The 21,112-nt window shown below is 45.5% G+C and overlaps 1 protein-coding gene across 2 annotated transcripts in view; it reads right to left on the bottom strand.

Moving 5' to 3' along the window:
- DOCK2 (dedicator of cytokinesis 2) overlaps positions 1–21,112 on the bottom strand; it is a 441,813-nt gene that overhangs the window by 18,061 nt on the left and 402,640 nt on the right. For both annotated transcript variants that reach the window (XM_031011390.3, XM_055387440.2), the window contains exons 39-44: positions 19,674–19,763; positions 17,963–18,067; positions 15,114–15,255; positions 10,183–10,264; positions 8,849–8,933; positions 7,951–8,037 (exon numbers count right to left, since the gene is read on the bottom strand). In XM_031011390.3, the coding sequence (XP_030867250.2) occupies positions 7,951–8,037; positions 8,849–8,933; positions 10,183–10,264; positions 15,114–15,255; positions 17,963–18,067; positions 19,674–19,763 (591 nt within the window). The remainder of the gene's footprint in view (positions 1–7,950; positions 8,038–8,848; positions 8,934–10,182; positions 10,265–15,113; positions 15,256–17,962; positions 18,068–19,673; positions 19,764–21,112) is intronic.

The following is a 21,112-nucleotide window of genomic DNA, read 5'->3' as shown; positions in this document are numbered from 1 at the left end:
TTATTATTTTCTTCCTTTGTGATTTGATGGCTTTCTGTAGTGATAGGCTGTGGGTCTTTTCTTCTATCTTTTGTACATCTATTATAGGCTTTTGCTTTGTGGTTACCCTGAGGCTTACATAAAACATACATATAACTGGCTATTTAAAGCTGATAACAACTTAACTTTGATCAAATACACAAACTTCAATTTTACTCCCTCTCCTCCCATGTTTTATGTTTCAGATGTCACAATTTACATGAAAAATAATTTCTATCTTTAACAAACTATTAGAGCTTTAGGTGTCTTTTTATAATTTTTTTGCCTTTAAATCTTTATACTAGATAATTGATTTGCCCACCATCATTAAAATATTAGCATGTTTTGGATTTGACAATGTACTTATTTTTTAACAGTAAGTTTTATATTTTCATATTTTCACGTTACTAACTAGCATCCTCTTCCTTCAGCTTGAAGAACTACCTTTAGTATTTCTTATAAGGCAGGTCTAATGGTGCTTAACTCAGCTTTTGTTTGTTTGATAAATACTTTTGGGTCTCTTTGGATTTATCTGATTTGTTGTCCTTTGGGCTTTCTGGATCTAGATTTCTAGTTTCTTTTCTAGATTTGGGAAGTTTTCTGTCATTTCTTTGGATATGTTCTCTGTTCCTTTCTCCCTTTCTCTTCTTATTTTGGTACCCCAATAATGTGTATGTTGTTACACTTGATGATGCCCCATAATTCTCTTATACCAGTCTCATTCTTTTTCATTCTTTTCTTTTTCTCCCCAGGTTATATGATTTCCAGTGATTTGTCTTCGAGTTCACTAATCCTTTCTTCTGCTTGATCTAGTCAGCTATTGAACCCTTCTATGGCATTTTTCAGTTCAGTTATAATATTCCTAAGCTCTATGATTTCTGTTTGGTACACTTTATGCTTTCTCTTTGTTAGAATTCTCAGTTTGTTCTTGCATTGCTCTCCTGTCCTTGGTGAGCATCTTCATGAGCATTATTTGGATTCCCTGCTGAGTAAATCACATGTCTTAACTCCACACATTTCGGTTTCTGGAGATTTATCTTGCTCCTTTACTTGGAATATATTACCCCGTTTCTTCATTTTCCTTCAGTGTCTGTGTTGGTTTCTCTGCATTAGATAAGACAGCTCTCTCTCCCAGTCTTGTCAGACTGGCCTTGTGTAGAAGAAGGATCTGACCAAGCCATCCAGTGTGAAATGTTAGGGTTCCTCTCAAATCTCTTTGTTTGTCCAGACTGCTGTCTCTGTTTTTTGTAGACCCCTATAGTTTAGGATGTGCCACTTCCTGTCAGTACCCCGTGACAGATAAGGTAGGGGCTAGACTCTCTAGATGTAGCTGGAAAGGTGGGGGTATTAAATGTGTGTTCCAGTTTTTTCCATCTTCATGGTGAAGCTGAGCATGGGCGATTACCTCTCACTCTCTCTGCCCTAAGCTGGGGAGAGAATCTGTGGCAAGTGCCTAGACTCAGGTTCAGGCCGCACCCTCTGATTCTGGGGATATAGTTGTTGAAATTGGACCCATTGTATATCCACCTCTTTTTGCTGTGGTCTAGGGCCACTCAGGAAGACAAAGTCCCATTGACTCCCAGAGCTACATCATTAAGAGGACAGTCTCTTGGGTGGGAGCTCTAGTGTGGCACTTGGTATGTGGCCAAACTCCTTGCAGGAAGAATGGATAGACCTGGATTTATCACTAGGTTGAGACAGAGGAAAGGCTAGTGAAGTGCCAACCTCTGGCTCTGGCTGCTGGAGAGCTATTGTTTGTTTGCCCTATTAGCTTCCTGATGCAAGTTTGTTAGCTGCCAGGCCATCAAGTAGCCACTGGAAGTGTGTGCCCCTTCCAGAAAGAAAATGGGAGCTGTTCATTTCTGCCCACTTTCTGCACTGCTCCAAGGGGATGAAACCCCTGGAAGTGTTTGTGCACCTATTTAAAACCGTCTCTCTGTTCTGTGATCTAGGGAGACTTGCATATGCCTGCTTCCTTCTGTTCCCAGAGCTAAGATGTTTAGATGGAGTCCTTTTAGAAATAGATCTAAAAGTTGGGACACTCAATGCATAGCATAAACCTCATCTAGGGAGGAATAGGGGGTTGCAATTTTTTAAGCCCTTTCTCTGCACCAACTCTCAGGGAATGAAGCCCTGGAAGTGCTTTCATGCCTGTATAAAACTGCTGCTTTTGACCGGGCGCGGTGGCTCACGCCTGTAGTCCCAGCACTTTGGGAGGCCGAGGCGGGCGGATCACGAGGTCAGGAGATCGAGACCATCCTGGCTAGCACAGTGAAACCCCGTCTCTACTAAAAAATACAAAAAATTAGCCGGGCGTGGTGGCGGGCGCCTGTAGTCCCAGCTACGCGGGAGGCTGAGGCAGGAGAATGGCGTGAACCCGGGAGGCGGAGCTTGCAGTGAGCCGAGATCGCGCCACTGCACTCCAGCCCGGGCGACAGAGCGAGACTCCGTCTCAAAAAAAAAAAAAAAAAACTGCTGCTTTTTTTCCTGTGGTCTTTGGCGACATGCATATGCCAGTCCCCTCTGCTCCCAGAGCTAGGGTGTTTAGAATATAGCCCTTGGGTGGAAGCTGTAAAAGTTGGGAAACTCAATGTGTGCACAAACTCCTTCCAGGAGGGATTAATAAACCTGTAGTTATTGCTAGGGTGAGCCAGGAGGCAAGGTTTGAGAAGTGACAGCCTGCTTCTCAGGCTGCCAGTGGGTTAATATTTGTTTGCCCCTTAACTCCTCAGTGGAAGTTACGTAGAAGCCGGGCTGCCAAGTAGCCACTGGAAGAGTGTGTCATAAATGCCTTCTGGGGAGAAACAGGGGATTCCATTTTTAAAAGACCCTTTACTACACTCCTCTCAGGGGATGGGATGCCTGAAAGTTCATGTGCACCCATATAAAACCACTGATTTTTCCTGTGGTCTAAAGAGACTTGCATATGTCTCACTCTGCACAGTCTCAGAGTTGATAAGTTAAGAGCCAACCCATGAAGAACCTCAGAATTAGAATGGTATATGTGAGGTCCAAGCCCTCCTGGGGAACCTTAGAATTAGGGTAGTATATGTGAGGTCCAAGCCCTCCTCTCCACAGGGAGAGAAGATGAGTACTGGGAATTTCTTTCCTGATTTTATAGCACAGTGTCAGAGCAGGGTGCATGCCTGAGTGTGCCTCAGCTTTTCATATCGGTTCAATGTGGATGTTTACTCAGTGCCTGGTAGGTAGAAGTCCCTCACTTCATCTCTGAGTTTCTCTCAAAGGGAATTGATCCATGAGTAGATATTTATCTGGTGCGTTTGGGGGTGGAGGGAGACCCAGGAGCTTCCTAGTCTGCTATGTTGCTAATTGTCTTCTTGGTCATATTTTAAAACCATTTCTGTGAAATTATAGCCTCCTTATTCCCTTACCCTGTGTCTGGATGTTTCTGAAGATGACTGATCTCTACAGTGAGAAGGCCCTGGGAATTGACTGACTCACTCTCTCTCTCTGTCTCTCTCTCTCTCTCACACACACACACACACTCATATACATACACACATAGATACACATACACATGCATCCACACATGCACACCCTGGGCACACCCACACACCCTACACCTGCACACACATGCACACACATAATGTTAACTGAAGGAGAACGATGTCCAGCTTGGCTGCAGCCATAGTCCTCCAAGGTGAAACCAACGGTCTAGTATCTGTCAAGTACACAGACCAACTCTGTGGGGGCTCTGAGGGGCCAAGGTGTAGACTGAGTTGTAAGGAAAATCTATCACCATCGCTCAGATTGAGCCCAGCAACACACCTGCATTTGAACAATAGACTGCCATATCTGAAAGAGTCAGGCTTTAAGACAAGTCATTAAAAACGGAAAGAGCAGTTGATTGGCTTTCCTCCTTGCTTTTGAAACTATTTTTAGATTCCCAAAGTGTTATCCTCATTATAGCCATTAGGAACAGAGAAAGAGAATGAAAATAATTTTGGCTTCTCACCTTCGGGCATTTGTATAAACCAAATATGTAACTTTCAGGTCATTACAGGGGTTGTATAGTTGGTGGAAGGCCTAGATTTCAGAAGTTAAACCCACGGTTTAGCTAATAACAGGAATAAAAGTAATGATCATGATAATGAAGATGACTTCACTTATCGATTGCCTCCTATGTGCCAGCCCATGCTGGCCACATTACACCCGTGCTCATTTCATTCCCCCAGCAATATGTTAAGTTACTTATCCCTGAGCCACGGGGCAGAGCTGGAAAGACAACTTGGGTATTTGTGATTCCAAAGGCAGGCTTCTTCTACTACACATAAATCAAGCTTTGATACCACACTTGCTATCAACGGGCTGTTGGGACTTAATCTAGCCCTCAAATCTCTGGTCTTTTCCCTAACCTGAGCCTCAGTTTCTTTATTGACATAGTAACTCTTGCCAGGCTTGCTGTGAAGGGAAAATGAATTATCAGGGGAGGGTGCTTTGGAAAAAAATGTAAAAGTGTGTGTGGATGGGTGAGGGAACATAAGATGAAAGAGAAAGTGATCTCAATCCCTGGCAATTAGGTGGCATTTCATATTTTTCTTTATTTTTATTTTTTTTTAGATGGAGTCTTGCTCTGTTGCCCGGGCTGGAGTGCAATGGCATGATATCGGCTCACTGCAACCTCCACCTCCCGGGTTCAAGTGATTCTCCTGCCTCAGCCTCCTGAGTAGCCGGGATTATAGGTGCATGCCACCATGCCCAGCTAATTTTTGTATTTTTAGTAGAGATGCGGTTTCACCATGTTGGTCAGGCTGGTCTTGAACTCCTAACCTTGTGATCCGCCCACCCCAGCCTCCCAAAGTGTTGGGATTACAGGCATGAGCCACCACGCCCACCCCAGTGTTTCATATTTTTCAAAGCCATTTTACCGATATTGCTTTCTTAAGTCTACCCAGGAATCCTATGAGCTGCACAGGACAGGTGCTCTCTCATTACCTCTGAGTTTCTGCCACAAATTGCTTTGGCAGTTCACGCCCCATTGCTAGGCCTCAGTTTTCTCATATACAAAATAATGCAGGTAGACAAGAACCAGGAAGAATCAGGACAAAAAACTTGGAGAACTGCAAGCCAAACCAGGCTGGTGGAGGTCTGTCACTTAGCTAGCACATTGATTCTAGCCTTTAAAAATGTAATTCAACAGAGATGGAGGAGGGGGCTGTTGCTACTGCACTTTGCCACAGCCCTTACTAGGCTATGAAGGTACTCGAGTTTATAGCTTTAGGACTAAAAGACACCTAAGGTCCCTTTAAGCTCCCTAAAGTTCCATCATTTTGCAATTCCTATTTACAGATGATTAAAACTAAGACCCAGAGATATACAGTCCTTATCTAACATACATAGCTCATTAGTGACCACGTTGAATTTGGATCTCTGACCCCTAGATCAGGGCTCCTTGTAAAGACTCCATTTCTCAGGGCCAAGAACAAGAACAAAATAAAACCCCAATAGGCAGAACTTATACTTGAAGCTCATCAGAAAATGCCTCTCTATATAAACATTACTGTAGTCATGATAATTTATGGAGGAAATAACCAAGAACAAGATACAAATTCATATAACACAAAAACAATCTTTGGAAATGAAGTCACTTAGAAGAGCATTCAACTTTTGCATCTGAGACACCCTGAAATTCCTGGTAACTCATCTGAGAGAGGCCATTAAAAATAAATTCACTCTGGCCAACTTTATGAAGGTTTCCCCAATGCCTTCTATGAGAAGGCATCTGGATGAAAGAAACAAGCCAAAAATCTTGACTATTTCTTTCCTAACTTCAAAATGCTGAGTTCATAAAATAAGGTAACCAGTTTAGACATTACGGGTGTCTGCATATTGATTGACTGATTAATTTATGTAAGTATTCTTTAGTTAGCATCAGTTGTGGGCCAGGGACTATTCTTAGCACTTGGAGGTATGGCAGAAAATAAAATAGACAAAATATCTGTCTTTTTGGAATTTATATTCTAGTGGAGCTTATGGTCTACTGTTATATTTAATATTCTCTTAATATTAAAAATAAACAAGAAAATTATGTAGTCTATTAGGAGATAAGTGCTTTGGGCTGACACACAGTAGCTGAGGGAATGGGAAGTACAGGGATGGGCTCTCTCAGTTTGCTACAGTTTGGCAGGAATCACTACAGAAGAGGCGCCTTGCTGAGCACCACCAGGTGACAGGGCTCAGTCAGGGCTAAGGGGCAGAGGCTACAGATTGATAGAAAGTTTCTGATTCCTTACCTCCTAAATAGGGCTCATAATAGTATGTACCTCATGGGGGCCTATGAGAATTAAATGAGATATAGCTATAAACTTTTGACACAGCACCTGGGGCACTTGTTGAAACTTATGTGCCATGAAGCAAGGGCACAGACACTTCCTTCCTTTTGGGGGTACTACTTGCTGGGGTGGGCTGGGGTGGGCTTTTCTTTTTCTTAAGGAAAAAAAGATAAAGAGTCCAAGCCAGGTGCCTGACAGGGGAGGTTAAAGTCATACCCTATCTCTTTTACTAACCTTGAACAATGCACTAATTAACTCTGCATCTCAGTTCCCACATCTGTAAAATGGGAAGAATAATAATATCTACCTCACAGGGTTGCTGAGGGGTTGAAATGAGATCATGCATATGAACAGTTGAGCCCATACTCAAAACAATGTTTTTTGCTATCACCATCATTGTTATACTTTTCCAAGGTCTAGGTCATGCCTATAAAAAGGAGGCTGAAGGGCTACTGAGCTGCTGGGTTCACTGAAAAGAGAGGGGCATTAAGGGTAGAAGTGAAATGGTCTCAATGCTATCGTCTGATACAATAGCTTGAAAACGCAAGTCAGACCACGTCCCTCCTCTGCTCATGGCTCTGTGTCGCTCAGTGGGAAAGTCAAAGTCCTTATGGTGGTCTACAAGGTCCTACATGATCTGGTATCAGATGACTGTTACTCACCCTCACTTATTCTGATCTGGACACAAGCATACTCTGGGCCCAGGGCTTTTGCACTTGCTGTCTCCTTTGCTGGAATGTCTGTCTCTTCAATGTCAGCATGGACCCCTTCCTCATTTCCTCCAGGCCTCTCCTCAACAGCCAGTATAGAGGGAAGCATTCTCTGACTACCCTACTTAAAATAGCAATCCCTCATACATCACCTTTCTGCTTTAATTTTTTCCATCACAGTTATCACCTGTCATATATTTACTTTGACTTTTTAGTCCGTCTTTCCCACTAGAATGGAAGCTCCATTGCAGAATCTCTAGGTCTTACAACAGTGCCTAACATGTTAGGTACACATTAAGTATTTTCTGAATGAATAAATAAATAAATAAGACATCCTAAATATGTCCATTTACAAGGTTTCCTCACAACCACACTGACCGTTCCTCTGTATCTTGGGGACTGCAAGATCTTTAGATGTCTGAGGACGTGGAGACCCTAAGCTATGCTGAGAAGCAAAATAGGTGTTATCTGCACAAGGGAGATCAAACATTTGGATTCTAGCCAAATGATTTCGCCCTTCTGAGCCTCAGTTTTTCCAACTATAAAATGGGTTCATATTGGGATACTGCACAGGTGCCCCCAAGGGGGTGCTGTGATGAGAGGAGTATGAGGGTGAGATGGAAATGATTGTGTTCCAGGCCCTCTGCTACACCCCACCCACCCAACGGAAGCTCCCCATTCATCAGCTTTATTACTGGAGGCCATGGAAAGTTTCATTTGCAGGAAACAAAAAGGTTATCTGATGCTTAAAAAAAAAAAAAATCTGAAAGGCACTATTCTGAATGCTGCCTGCATGGGAATTCTGGGACTCACACAGCAGCTTCAAAGAAAAACATGTCTCCTTTTTAAAGTCAAAGGGGCCTTTGGAGACTGGCTGTGCCCTGCCCATTGGAGGAAGGGTGGCCCTGCCACGAATGTCCCAGACTCACCTGCGACATGTGCACCACCTCAAACCAGCGCAGGATCCCCGGCAGCTTGTATGCAGTCACGAAGGAAGTTCTCTCAATCCACATGGACTGTCCGTGGGCAGGGGGGTGGCAAGGGCAGAAAAGCAACAAACACATTTATGAAACCTGGGTATCGGAGAAGCTTGGCAGAAACCCAGCCAGGTCCCCACGCCTCCCATCTACCCAAAAGCAGAATAAATATTGCAAGACCCAGAAACACGCTCTCACCTTACCCTTAAGAATTCTTTCCCAACATTAAGTGTAAGCTCTCCCTGGACTTAGGCCAAGTAAGTTTTAACCTGGGTTTATTAGCAGTCTGAATTTTTAGGCAATATTGAATGTGTCCATTTGTTTTCTCGGGGAAGGGTTCCCAGTGTTCATTAGACTCTCAAAGAGGCAGTGGCTCCAAAAATATTAAGAATTACTGTCCAGGCCAAAGAGCTGAGACTTGGAGACACCTCCTTAATCCAGTCTTGTTTGAATCCTAGCTGGACACACACAGAGGAGACTAGCACTCAGGGGACAGTGATGACTAAACTGCTGTGGCTTCTTACTGGTGTTTGCTGGAAGGTTTGATTTTATCAACACCCCTTCTTAGCCTGAGGGTTTCTACGTGCTGGCAATGCCTGAATGCCCTGTGGTTGAAAAAGTGCCTCTGACATGAGGCCTGGGTTCTGTATTAAAGGGAAAAAGCCTCAAGAAATAAGGACACAGGCCCTAATGGAAGAGATTGGGGAACGGACGTCATGGTATCCATGGAGGTTGGCTTTATTTTCTCTGGCTTTCTATCAAGTTCCTTCCCATTCTGAGGCTGGCCGATGCATGCTCTGGTTCCTCCAGGTGGCCCCAGGGAATGATCAAGGGTAGGGAAGATACTCACAGCAAACTCATTCTCTGGGTCTACGGTCCCCCTGCGCACGGGCCGGGAGTAGTGGAACCTTTGCACGTAGTTGGATTTGTAGAAGCTGAAAGACAGGAAGAGGCTGAGGCTCCTGGTAGCCATCCCTGGCTGCTGACACCCGATCTGACCCTGCACTGTCCAGGGAGGTTCATTACAGTAAACTTCAGGCCTGGCAGAGTCCCTTGTGGTGCATTTAAAATCAAGGTCTGTGTTCTGGGCTCCATAAGAGTGACTTTTGCACAGGCTGAACATAGTACCCCTAGAGTATCCAGGCAATTGGAATTCTAACATTGATGGCCTAGGTCATGATTTCCTGTGATCTGCAACAAAGGAGCTGAGGTCTGAGCCTAATTTCCCAGAGGTGTCCTCAAAGGATTTCTTTAGGTGTCCCAGCCAACCCCCTAAATCAGTCTCCCTGAATCGTTGGTGAGATTCTAGCTTCAGGGCCAGCAGAACACCATGCTAGCTGCACAGTTATTGTCCCCTGCTCATGGGTGCCTGTCTGAGAAGGTGAGAAGGTGAGGGGAGGCTGAGACCCAAGCTGAGCTCCACCTGCTCTGCTGTGGCACTTCGTGAGGCTGCTGGGAGGGGCTGCCTCTCCCTGAAGGGTCCTTCATCTTGCAAAGCAGATCCTGTTTCTGACTGTCCCATCCAGAGGGGAGGACCTACTCTAAGACACTCAAGTGCTCCATTACAACCTGGGCATGGGGTAGGGGGAATGAGCTGGGCAGCTGGGAGGCATACAGCCTTGGGTCCCACAGAGGCCCCACCTTGTGGCCTCATCAGTGACTTTGCAATCTGATCTAGAACAGGTGGACATCAGCCTTCACGGCACTTCCTCTACTGTTCCTTTATCAGAGCCTGAACACACCATTGTCAATGTACAACCTTCACAAATGCTGAGGAGATGTCCCTCTGGGAGCATGTGTTCAGCATGGACAAGGCCCCCTGTCTCCACCCTGCCTATCACTTGCCCAGCCACACTCTGTCTGTGGACTCCCTGGGGCCACTCTGAGATCAACCTGAGCAACAAATAGGCTGACTGCATCCAGTTGAGCAAATGCTCGATGCTTGCTGAGGATTTGCTGAGCCATAACCCTGGCTCTCCCATCCTTCCTGGCTTCAGCCTTGTCAGGGGCAGAGCCCAGCTAATTGGAGGGTGATTCTTTGCCCGAGAGGAAAAGGGGGGAAAAACTGGCTAAGATAGAGAAGGAACTAGAAAGACACTGGGGTCTGTTCTGCCACCAGCTCAGTTTGGTGGCCCCAATGGGTTCTCTTCCCCATCCTTCTTCCCTGTGGACAATGAGCCTTACTTTATAATCTGGTCAGGCACTGGCTTATTCTTGAACCTCGGATGTTCATCCAAGACAGGCTGAACAGTGAAGCACTGGATATCTGGAATCCCTGTAGTTAAGGACTTATATCTGTTGGCTGCGGGGACAGTTTTAAGTATAGCTGGTCCTTGCTGAGACCTTCCAGGCCAGCCTTTATGGGGCCACATTTTTACTGAATGATGAACCTCAGGTTGCTGGCTGCCCACTAGGCACTAATGACTAGTTAGTCACTGAGGTCCTTATGAGTGCTGTCACCCTGCAACCTTATGCCAGGGCTCAGCCCCTACAAACAGAGTTGTCTAGTGGTGTTTAATCATCATTATTGCTATATTATCATTAATAATAATACTATTGAATGAATTTATAGCTCTCAAATCAATTGCAGAGTACATCTTCCCATGATCTCATTTGATCTCCTCAATTCCACTGAGTTGCCTTATTAACCTAAATTGTCCCCTTCGAGGCCAGAGAAGCCAGGCCACTTGTTGAAGGTCACACAACTTGTAAGAACAGATCCGAGTTTGTATTTAGGTCTTTTAACTCTAAGCTCAGAATTCTTTCACTCTGGACTCACTACTCAAAGGCGGCCCTTTGACCAGTAGTGTCAGCATTACCTGTAAGTTTGTTAGAAGTGGAGACTCTGGACTATCTGAGAACCAACTGAGTCCGGATCTGTAAAAGATCCTTGGGTGAAACATATGCATGCTAAAGTTTGTGAAGCACTGCTATAGAATATGCAAATAAATGTCATTTTGCACCCCAACTCTGAAAATTTGAAAGCAACTGCCTACGGCAGGATGGTAAGGAGCTGTGTTCAGACAGTGGAAAAGAGTCCCATGGTGGATTAGTGATGCCTGCAACAGGCATAGATATTGGAGAGGCACTATGTGGGTCAGACCCTTGTCATGCCTCTTCTAGATCTGTCTTTAGTCCTTTTAAGCTGACACTATGGCAAACTGAATGAAAAAAGTCAGCGGTCACTGGTCCCACTCCTGACCCCTCTTCCCTTTCCCTACCTCCCATTTCTTCTTTACCCACATCTTTTATTTAGGTATTCAAGGTCTTTCCTCCCTCTATTCTACCCAATGACCACCATGACTCCAAAAAATCTTTTCCTGGGCCTGACATGTCTGCCAACTAAGGAATCAAGAACTCCTCTGGCTAGCATTCAAAGCTAGGCCAGTATGGCCTTCACCCATTTTTTCATCATTATCTGGATATCCAATGGATCCTACTACTTCCTTTCCTTGGAACATTTTCCCTTATCAGCATCCCTCTCTTGTGAACCCTTTGGACAGATGTCAAATACCACAGTCCATGAAAACAAAATTCACCCCCCAGTTAGGAGTTGTTTTCCTTCCTTTGGCTTTCCACAGCCTTCGTCTGTGCTTCTCTTAGGATCCACCCTCCAGCTCCCTGTAGGCTTCATCATCCCCCCAGCCCACCTCACACCCTCCATCCTGCCCAGATTGAGCTTTTTCATGGCAGAGACTATGGTTCTTTCACACATAAGAAATGACCAAAACCTAGTTCCAAATTAAATTGAATTGCCTCTCTCTGATGAACTTACTCTATGCTAATATGTTAGGTGTTTCATTGACTTACTTCTGATGCCTGTTTCTGCCTTAAATAGATTTATTTTCTTAAGAGATGGCAATGTTTAACACGAATGAATAAATCTCAATGAAGGTATTTCTACGATTTTCAGGAAAACCATTTTCTTTCTCAAGCCATGTGGCCAACAGCCTGCTCTGGGAAGAAAATCACTCTGGATTAAGTCTAGGGCAGGGGTTGGCAAACTATGGCCCTGCGGTCAAATCTGGTTCACTGCCTGTTTTTGTAAGGCCCAGAGGCTAAGAAGAGTTTTCAATGGAGGGAAAAAGAGTATTTTGTAACATGAAAATGATAGAAAGTTCAAATGTTAGTGTCCATAGAGTTTTATTGGAACACAGCAATACCCGTGCATTTTTGGGTTTTCAGTGGCTGCTCTCCCACTACAACAGTGGAGCTGAGTAGTTGTGACAGAGACTGCATGGGCCACAAAGACTAAAATACTGCCCATCTGATCCCTTCCAGAAAGTTTGCAGACCCCTGTTTTAGAGAAGGTTCTAGGTCATGTTTACTGATCTTAGCCACTGGTGTTGGCCCAAGAGGAGAATCCAAACCTGTCCTAGGGAAGCCCGTGACACAAGTCCCCTGAAGTTGTGCCAGGAGGATGGCTGGTGAGGTTGTTATGCCACAGGCTGAATGTATGCGTGGAACTGGGGCCCCAGAGGGCTGGGCAACTGCAGACTCCCTACAAAGAGACTTTGGCTTTCAATTATCATTTCCTACTTGGATACCTAAGTGAGAAATGAGATCTGTCACCCTCTCAGACTGCTTATCAGCTTTTTAACAAGTGAAGGCAAGAGAAGAGAGCATTAAGAACTCAATATTTTGTCAAAAAGTAGGCCTGAGTTCAAATCCAAGCTCCATCACTTCCTAGTTGTGACCTTGTGCAAGCTGCTTAAATTCTGTGAGCCTCAGTTTTCCTATTAGCAAAATGCAGGAAAGCAATAATACCTAACTTGTATAAGTATTGGAGGGTAAAACAACAATGCTTGTAAAATGCCTAGTACATGGTAAACAGCTAATAAAGAGAATGCTGTTCATCAATCTTTTTAAAAAGGATGATGTACTAGAACATAGTTTTTGAAACAGACAGATCATGGGGTTCAAGTACCAGTTCCATCACTAACTAGCTTTGTAACCTTAGGCAAACCACTTTACATCTCTGCCCCACATATTTCTTGTCCATGAAATAGGGAAAATTAACACTCCCCTTAGAGGGTTTTATAGGATATAAAGCCCTCAGTCTCAAGAAAAGGACATTTAGCAAATATTAGCCCTTCCCATTTTCTTTTGCACCTGCCTCCTGGCACTGAACCAGGGGAGATTTTATGTCCCAGGAACACGTACTCTCTCTCTTGCCTCATGTTAAAAGGCCACAGAGCTGTTCAATCCCAAGAGGTCCACTTAGAAAAGCCTTAGAACTAATCCTATGTCTCGCCTATAACCAAATTCATATTTGTAACCAGCCCAGCCCACCACCAGTTGCATTTGCTCCTGCAAATAACCATGGTAGAGCAGGTACGCAGGGCAGGCAAGCATAATGAAAAGGTTACAGATGAATATTTACCACCGGAGAGAAGAATATTTGGATTAAAGTACAGCAGACTGAGCAGACCAGACTTGCAACCTGTCAACCCCATTTTAAAGGCTGTAACTTAATTTGTGCTAAACGGTGCAATGCTGGGAGCTAGGCTGAGTTAATGTGCTCCCTGGCTCAGCAGTTGGCCCTATCCTTGCATTTATATGCTCCCTGCCATGCGAATCCTGTCTGTTGCCCAGCACCGGCTGCTGGCCCACATGTGACTTCTGTGTACTATGTACTCCAAGTGAGCTGTCTACTTCTCTGCCTCCTTCCTCCCTTTCTCTATTTATTTATCTCTTTTCTTCTTTCCTCTTTCTGTGTTGTTTTCTTTTTATTTCTATTAATCAACAAATATTTACTGGGAGTCACTTTGCACCAGGCACTAGGGAGTGGGGGACTTAACTGCAGGGAGCAAGCCAGGGCAAGCATCTTCCCTCGTGGAGCCGACATTCTAGCTCACCTCCATGCACGTTTAAAAAGCACCAGAGATAATGGCAAATTGAGACAGATTTTCCAAAGAAAACGGAGCTTGAGATACGAGGGTCATGAAGAGTTCAGAGAAGGCCACATTAGACAATAGAAAGGCCATGGCAGGCCTCTTCCAGAAGGTGACGCCAAGCTAGGATCTGATGGGTAAGAGACAGCTAGTCATGTAAGGAGCTGAGGAAGGGCATCCAAAGCCAAGGGAACAGAGAACATGAATGCTCAGAGGCAGGAACAAGCTGGGCATATTGCAGGAACAGAAACAAGAACCCTGTGGTCAGAGGGATGTGAGAAAGGGAAGGAAGGATGGGGTGGGGGTGACGTTGGACAGGCAGGCAGGGGTCAGATCATGGATGGCCTTGCAGGTCTTGCTTAGCAGTTTTGATTTTATTATGATGGCAATGTGGCGTCATTTCAGTTTGTGGAGCCTGCTATGCTCCTTCCTGCCAAAGGCCTCTGCACACAAGTGTTCTTCCTTCTGTCTGGGATATTCTCCCCACTTCTTGCTAAGCTTTGGTTGCTTGTAATCTCAAACATCACCTTCCTCAAGGAAACCTTCTCTCCTTTCCCAACCACAGTACTCTGCATGGCTTCCTCAAGGCACAGATTATATTTTTGTAAATAAATATGGAATAGTGCAATTAGTCACTTAATGCCTCTTTTACTTGCTACACTGTAAGCTCCCTGAACGTAGGACCACTTTGTGAATGAAAATCTCCAGTCCCTTGCACCTTGCTTAGCATAGAGTCAGGGCTTGAGAGTATTCAATATAAGAATGAATTAGTGAGTGAGTGAATTAATCAATGCATGCAACATTTACGATGTATTGAGATAGGTTCTTTGGATCTCATCTCAAATATTTACTGGGAGTCACTCTGTACCAGGCACCATGGGAGATGGGAACTTACTACAGGGAGCAAGTTGGAGCAAGCCAGAGCAAGCGTCTTTCCTTATGCAGTTGACATTCTAGCTCACATTCATGCACTTTTTGAAACGCACCAAATGGAGACAAATTTTCCAAAGCAAACAGAGCTCAAGATGCCAGGATCATGAAGAGTCCAGAAAAGGATCCAAAGAACATGGATCCAAAGAACATGTTGCATGTTCCTGCAACATGGCGCCACTGCAATGATTCTGGCAGCAGCCCTGAGCAATAAGGTGGGTCTTTGTGGGCTGCAGCCCTGGCAGGGCTGCTCAGGTCTGGCCCCTTGGCTAGCGCATTCTCCAAGGATACACTGGCCTGGGGCATTCTTCACATCATCTCCCGGGGCAGAGGTGGTGTTCATCTTCTCTGCATTGGGGAACTGGGTCATCAGCTGCATCTGGAAATCTTCTCTTCGCTCATATTCCTTCCCGCGGTAGATGAACACTTTGTTCTGCAGAGAAAGGATGCTCATTAGAGATTTGGGGACCCAGGTGTGAAGAAAGGGGCCAAGCAAAGCTGGGGAGCTTGTAAAATGACCACGGTCCATGGGGATGTCCAGTGCATCACTCTCCTCTTGGTTGCCCCACAGGGAAAGGAAGGGCTCAACTCACTGACCTAGCAGAGGCCATCACTACTTTAAAGGGTCTGGGTCTAGAGGAAGGGAAGATCATGGATGCTGAGAACTTTCTTCTTCTTACCATCCTATGTACAGCTTCCAGAATAATTACTCACTCAGGTTTCACTGTGTCACACCCACTCTCCTATATACATGGCCACAACATTTCCCCGTTGCCTGTAATGGGCCATGTGGGCTGGACCTGTGGGCTGGAAGGGCTCAGCATTCATATCCTCATCACCTGGCTTCTGGCTCTAAGCCTGTGAAAACACACTCTTTATCCTTCCTGACCATGTTAGTCTCTTATAGATCAGTGGTTCTCAACTAAAGGTGATGTTGTCCCCCAAGGGACATCGGCAGTATCTGGAAACATTTTTTGGTTGTCACAACTGGGAATGGGGGATGCTACTAGAACCTCCGGGATAGTGGTTAGGGATGCTGCTAACATCCTACGATGCATAGCACAGCCCCACAATGAAGAATTTTCAAGCCCAAAATATCAATAGTGCTGAGGTTGAGAAACTCTGCTCTAGACACCTGTGCCACCCATACTGCCTAAAATGGCCCCTAAGTTCTTCTGTCCAAACACACATCTGTCATACATCTCTACATATCAGTGCTTCCAAACCTGGCTGATCATCCAAGGAGCCTAGGACACTTTTAAAAATTCAGATTCCCAGCTGGGCATGGTGGCTCATGCCTGTAATCCCAGCACTTTGGGAGGCCGAGGCAGGCGGATCATGAGGTCAAGAGATGGAAACCATCCTGGCCAACATGGTGAAACACCGTCTCTACTAAAAATACAAAAATTAGCTGGGCGTGGTGGCACATGTCTGTAGTCCCAGGTACTTGGGAGGATGAGGCAGGATAAGAGCTTGAACCCAGGAGGCAGAGGTTGCAGTGAGCCGAGATCAAGCCACTGCACTCCAGCCTGGGCGACAGAGCAAGACTCCATCTCAAAAAAAAAAAAAAGAAAAAGAAAAAAATTCAGATTCCCAGGGCCCATGCCAGACCTGCTGAAATGGAATCTGTGGATCTGTGGGAGTGGGGCCCAGGAGTCTGCACTTTTAACAAGTTCTCCAGGGGATTCTGACGTACAGCCAGGTTTGGGAAGCCACTTCTACTTCCTCCATGAAACCTGCACCCCTCTCTGCGGCTCATGGCAATCACACCTGCAGGCCCACTCTCACTTCCACATTGTTGATTAATAATTGTGAGTGATTTATCTCCTTCACTAGACTAAATCAAGTGAGGCTGGAGACTAGATTTGCCATTTCTTTTGTATTTCCCTCACCCCAGAGTTGAACCATAGGCTCACAGACTGAAGGAAGCCTACTGGTGACCTAATCCAATTCATCACGTGATGGGTAAATAGGCCACTACAGTAGCGGTTCAGAAACTGTGCTCCAGGGACACCTGAGGTTCCCAAGACCCTCTCAGAAACCACAAGATCACAGTTTTCACAATAACATGAAAGCTGTTATTTATCCTTTTCATTCTCATTCTCCCGTGAGTGTACGATGGAGCTTTCTGAGGCTGCGTGATGTGTGATCGCAACAGATTGCAGAAGCAGACATGAGAATCTAGATGTCTTCTCTTAAGTCAGACATTAAAGAGATTTGCAAAAATGTGAAGCAATCTCATGATTTTCACTGATTTTTTTATTGGAAAATAGAGCTATTTTTTCTAAAATTGCAGTTTATGTTAACATGTAATGGGTTTATTAGTGCTATTTTTATTTTTAAAATTTTGTTTATTTTTTGAGACAGGGTCTCTCTTTGTTACCCAGGCTGGATGGAGTGCAGTGGCCCCATCATGACTCACTGTAGCCTCAACTTCCTGGGTTCAGGTAATCCTCCTGTCTCAGGCCCCAAATAGCTGGGATTATAGGTGCACATCACCACGCCCAGCTACTTTTTGTATTTTTTGTAGAGACAGGGTTTCACCATGTTACCCAGGCTGGTCTCGAACTCCTGAGCTCAAGTAATCTGCCCACCTCAGCCTCCCAAAGTGCTGGGATTACAGGCATCAGCCACCATGCCTGGACCATTATTGTTATTTTCAAATAAATGAACACTTCAAAAAACATTTTCTTAGTTTTAATTTCTCATGTAGTAAATGTAGATAGAGATTATCTTTATACACACAAGTTCTTTGGGATCCTCAATAATTTTTAAGAGAGAAAGAAGGTTCTGGAACCAAAAAGTCTGAGAACGACTGCTCTACAGTAACTCCTGAAAGCAAATCTCTGCCAGCAAACATCCTCCAGCCTCTCTTTGAACACCTCATTCCAGTGACGGGGAACTCACTACCTCACGAGGCAGCTGTAGTTGCTGTGTAGTTAGAGAAACACAGCAGATGAGAAATGCTGGTGATTATGATGAGGGCTATTGACTGGGGAGTCTCCTGGGGATGGGGGCAGCACTCAGACAGAGAACAGCACCGCTTCTGAGCACAAGCAAATCCTCAAAGCATAGAAGGACCGCTGAGATGCTGAGGCCCTGGGGCTCTCGCCTGGTGTCCAAGTCACCCCCAAACTCACCCGCAGGAAGGAGGGGAATCCCTGGCCGTAGTATCCAACAGCAAAGTAGTCTGGTTTGGGCCTGAGGATTTTCATGATGCTTTCATAGAATTTTGCCTGCTGGATCTAAAGGAAGAAAACAAGGTTTGTTGCAACACAGATGTGTATCAAAGGCACAATCAACTCAAAGAGGCCTTGGTGAAGACATTTTCATTATACCAGAGCCAATGAGCCATGTGCACATATTTACATATCTGTGCTATGTCTATAATCACAATAGTAATAGCTATATTTATAGTATACCAGGGACTGTGTTAATCACTCTACCTGCACTAGCGTGGTTACTTGAATCACCCTTGTAATAATCCCATGAGTATCTCCACTTTGCAGATAAAGAAATGGTATCTCGTAAAGCAGCCAGTAAGCATGGAGCTGAACCCAGTTAGTTGCATCCAGGGTTCCCATCATTGCATCTCTGCTCCCACCTCCATGCACACTTGGGCATGGATTTGTGAGGCTATGGAATGAATAAATGCCCCCTGATACAGATGTTTTCCTGTGCATGTATACCTAAGACATTTCATCTATTCTAAGAGGTGTGTGTTTTTCGTATTTTAACATCTCTGGAAACAGTCTGAATCTTACTTTACACCTAATGGCATCTTATAACTGCAGTTGGCCCTGAAGGAATCATGACATGGCACAATAAAAAGAATGGTGTATGATCGATGGCATCTTCCATTTGATACAATCTGGAAGATATACGTGGATCTAGACGGGGGCCTGTGTGATGTGGACTCTGTGCAGGCAAGTGCACATACATTAGTGTGTGCTTGAATGTATCCTGGGTGTGTATGTGTGTGTGTGTGTGTGTGTGTGTCTTGGGCATAGGCATTGGCAAACAGCTATGTGGAGGTACACGCGGGGCAGGTATCAGGTGTCTCTTGGTGCAAGCACATGTGTGTGTATTTGTGTATTATCTTACAAACAGTGAAAACAGTTAACAGCTCAGCTGTTTTTAACAAGATCACCATACCTTCCCCCCACCAAAAGCTATCAATCCTAACATTCTGACTCTGTAAGTCGCTGGCCTGGCCTCTCTAAGTGGGCTAAGCGGGGTCCCTGGGGTCCTGCTGCTCAGGCAGCCAGAAAATATGTGGGGAGGATGGGCAGGAGGGAAGCAGCCAAAGAGTTCTGCATTTCCCTGCAGAGTCCAACTCCCCGCCAAACCCAGGCTTCTGCAGTACAAGCAGGATTGGCTGGGCTGGCTTCCCCCACTCTCCACTTCCCCCACCAAATCCTGAGCATGGAGATGCTAATGGGAGTAACCAGATGGGGAGAATTTTAATGTGATTTATCTGTTAATCAGAAAGCATAAATTTGTGTTTTTATTTAATTGGTTTAGTGATTTGTGGAACTTTTACTGCAAACGTAGCACAGCGTTTATTGGGGCTGCAGCAGCGGCGGGGCGGCAGTTGCAGCCCCTCGCAGGTACTCAATGCTCCCTTTGAGGAGCTGTCACCGAAGCAGTTCCCCATGACATCTCTCTTTGAAAATACTCCCCACGGGAAGGGAGATGCTCAGTACAGCCTCGCTCAGGTCCTACTTCCGTTCATTTTCTATTTCCCTAACCCCGCCTGGCCCTCATCCCCATCTCCCCAGGATCTGGGGTGAGCTGAGGCCCTGAGCACCCAGCCTGCAGGGCATTCAGCCTTCCCAGGGGATGCCTTACCAGGTTCTGGCTGAGCAGCTCATAGTCAAAGATCTCCATCTCGTACTGTTCCGCCAGCTCCTTGCACAGACTTATGGCCTCTTCCCACATCTACAGGAAGGTCACAGGGACAAAGGTGAAGGGGCACCACCGGGTTTGCAGAGCCCTTGCTGAGGAAGGGACTCAGGCATAGCTGTGCTTCCTGGGACTGAGGGGAAACCTTGCTCTGACCCAGATCCACCGCCATACAGAGGGGCCGGGGACTTCCTAGAGAGGACGACCTTCCTCTGGCCTCTCACCGGAGTTTCTTGATAAACAATTGAGTAGGCGCAGATGAGGCTAAACCCTTTATTTACATGCTCTGATTCTTCACAACCACTCTGAGAGGTAACTGACAGCATCTTCATTGTCCAGGTAAGAAACAGAGGTTCAGAGAGACCCAGCAACCTGTCCCGGGTCAAAACGCCTCACTAAAAGCAGGGTCAGGATGCAAGCCCCCATGTGTGTCTCCAGGGCCTTGCTCTTCAGTCCCTGCCTCCCACGTGCTCGTGTTTAATGAATGAAACCTTTGATTCCCTCACCCTCCTCAGGCAGGTGTTGGCCCCCTTTTCCAAAGATAAATGGTTCACAGAGAAGTGAGCAAGGTGGCTCAAGGTTAGAGTTTCCAGGGACAAAGTTGGGACCAGGCCCCAGTTCTCCTGATATGCAGTCCTGGGATTCTTCTACTCTGCCAATCCTGTCACTTTTTAATGGGATTATTTGATGTGTGGAAATAGAGTCAGGTAGCATAGAGGTGGAAGGGGTGGTGCTAGAATATTAAAAAAAAATTAAGACTTTTTTTTAATAGTAGGTCTTCTCCATCTTAAGAGAAAAAATTCTAAACAAAGAAACCCTAGACATAGTGGATAATTCTTCTCTCCTCTGTCTTAGACGAGAGTCAATAGATCACCTCACTCTCTTAGACGGAATGAAGTCAGGACGGTCTGCAGAGTCAGGGGAGATGCAGGGTGGACCAGAGGCTGGCAATCTCTAGGGATACCCATTACATTTCACCTTCAGTTTAAAATGGAAAATGCACCTAAATGGAGAAGCTGGGGGAGGTAGGAGGAGGAGAGAGGGGAGGTTGCCAAAATGCAGTGTGAGCTGTGTAGCAAAAGTGCTCTCTCTGCATCCAAGCATAAAAATAAATAAAACCAAGTGCCGAGTGGAGAAGCCACGGCTGTAAACCCACGGACAGCTTAGCAAGCAGCATAAAAATGCTTTATGTGCTGGGAGGGGGAATCAAGTATATGGGCCAGGCTGGGGTTTTCTCTTCACCTTGAACCTGAAGTTTGGGGTAATCCCCCTGGGCTGGGCCAGGGGACTGTTGGGCTCAAGTATAGGTCTTTGTCTACTTCTCACCATAATGTGAACAGGGAGAAGAAACGCCTCTCCCCATGGGTTAAGAGATCACTAAGAGA

The sequence above is a fragment of the Gorilla gorilla genome, chromosome 4 (genome assembly GCF_029281585.2).
Source record: "Gorilla gorilla gorilla isolate KB3781 chromosome 4, NHGRI_mGorGor1-v2.1_pri, whole genome shotgun sequence".
Classification (NCBI taxonomy): Eukaryota; Metazoa; Chordata; class Mammalia; order Primates; family Hominidae; genus Gorilla; species Gorilla gorilla.
Note: the sequence above shows the minus strand (reverse complement) of the source record. Positions and strands in the feature narration are given on the sequence as shown.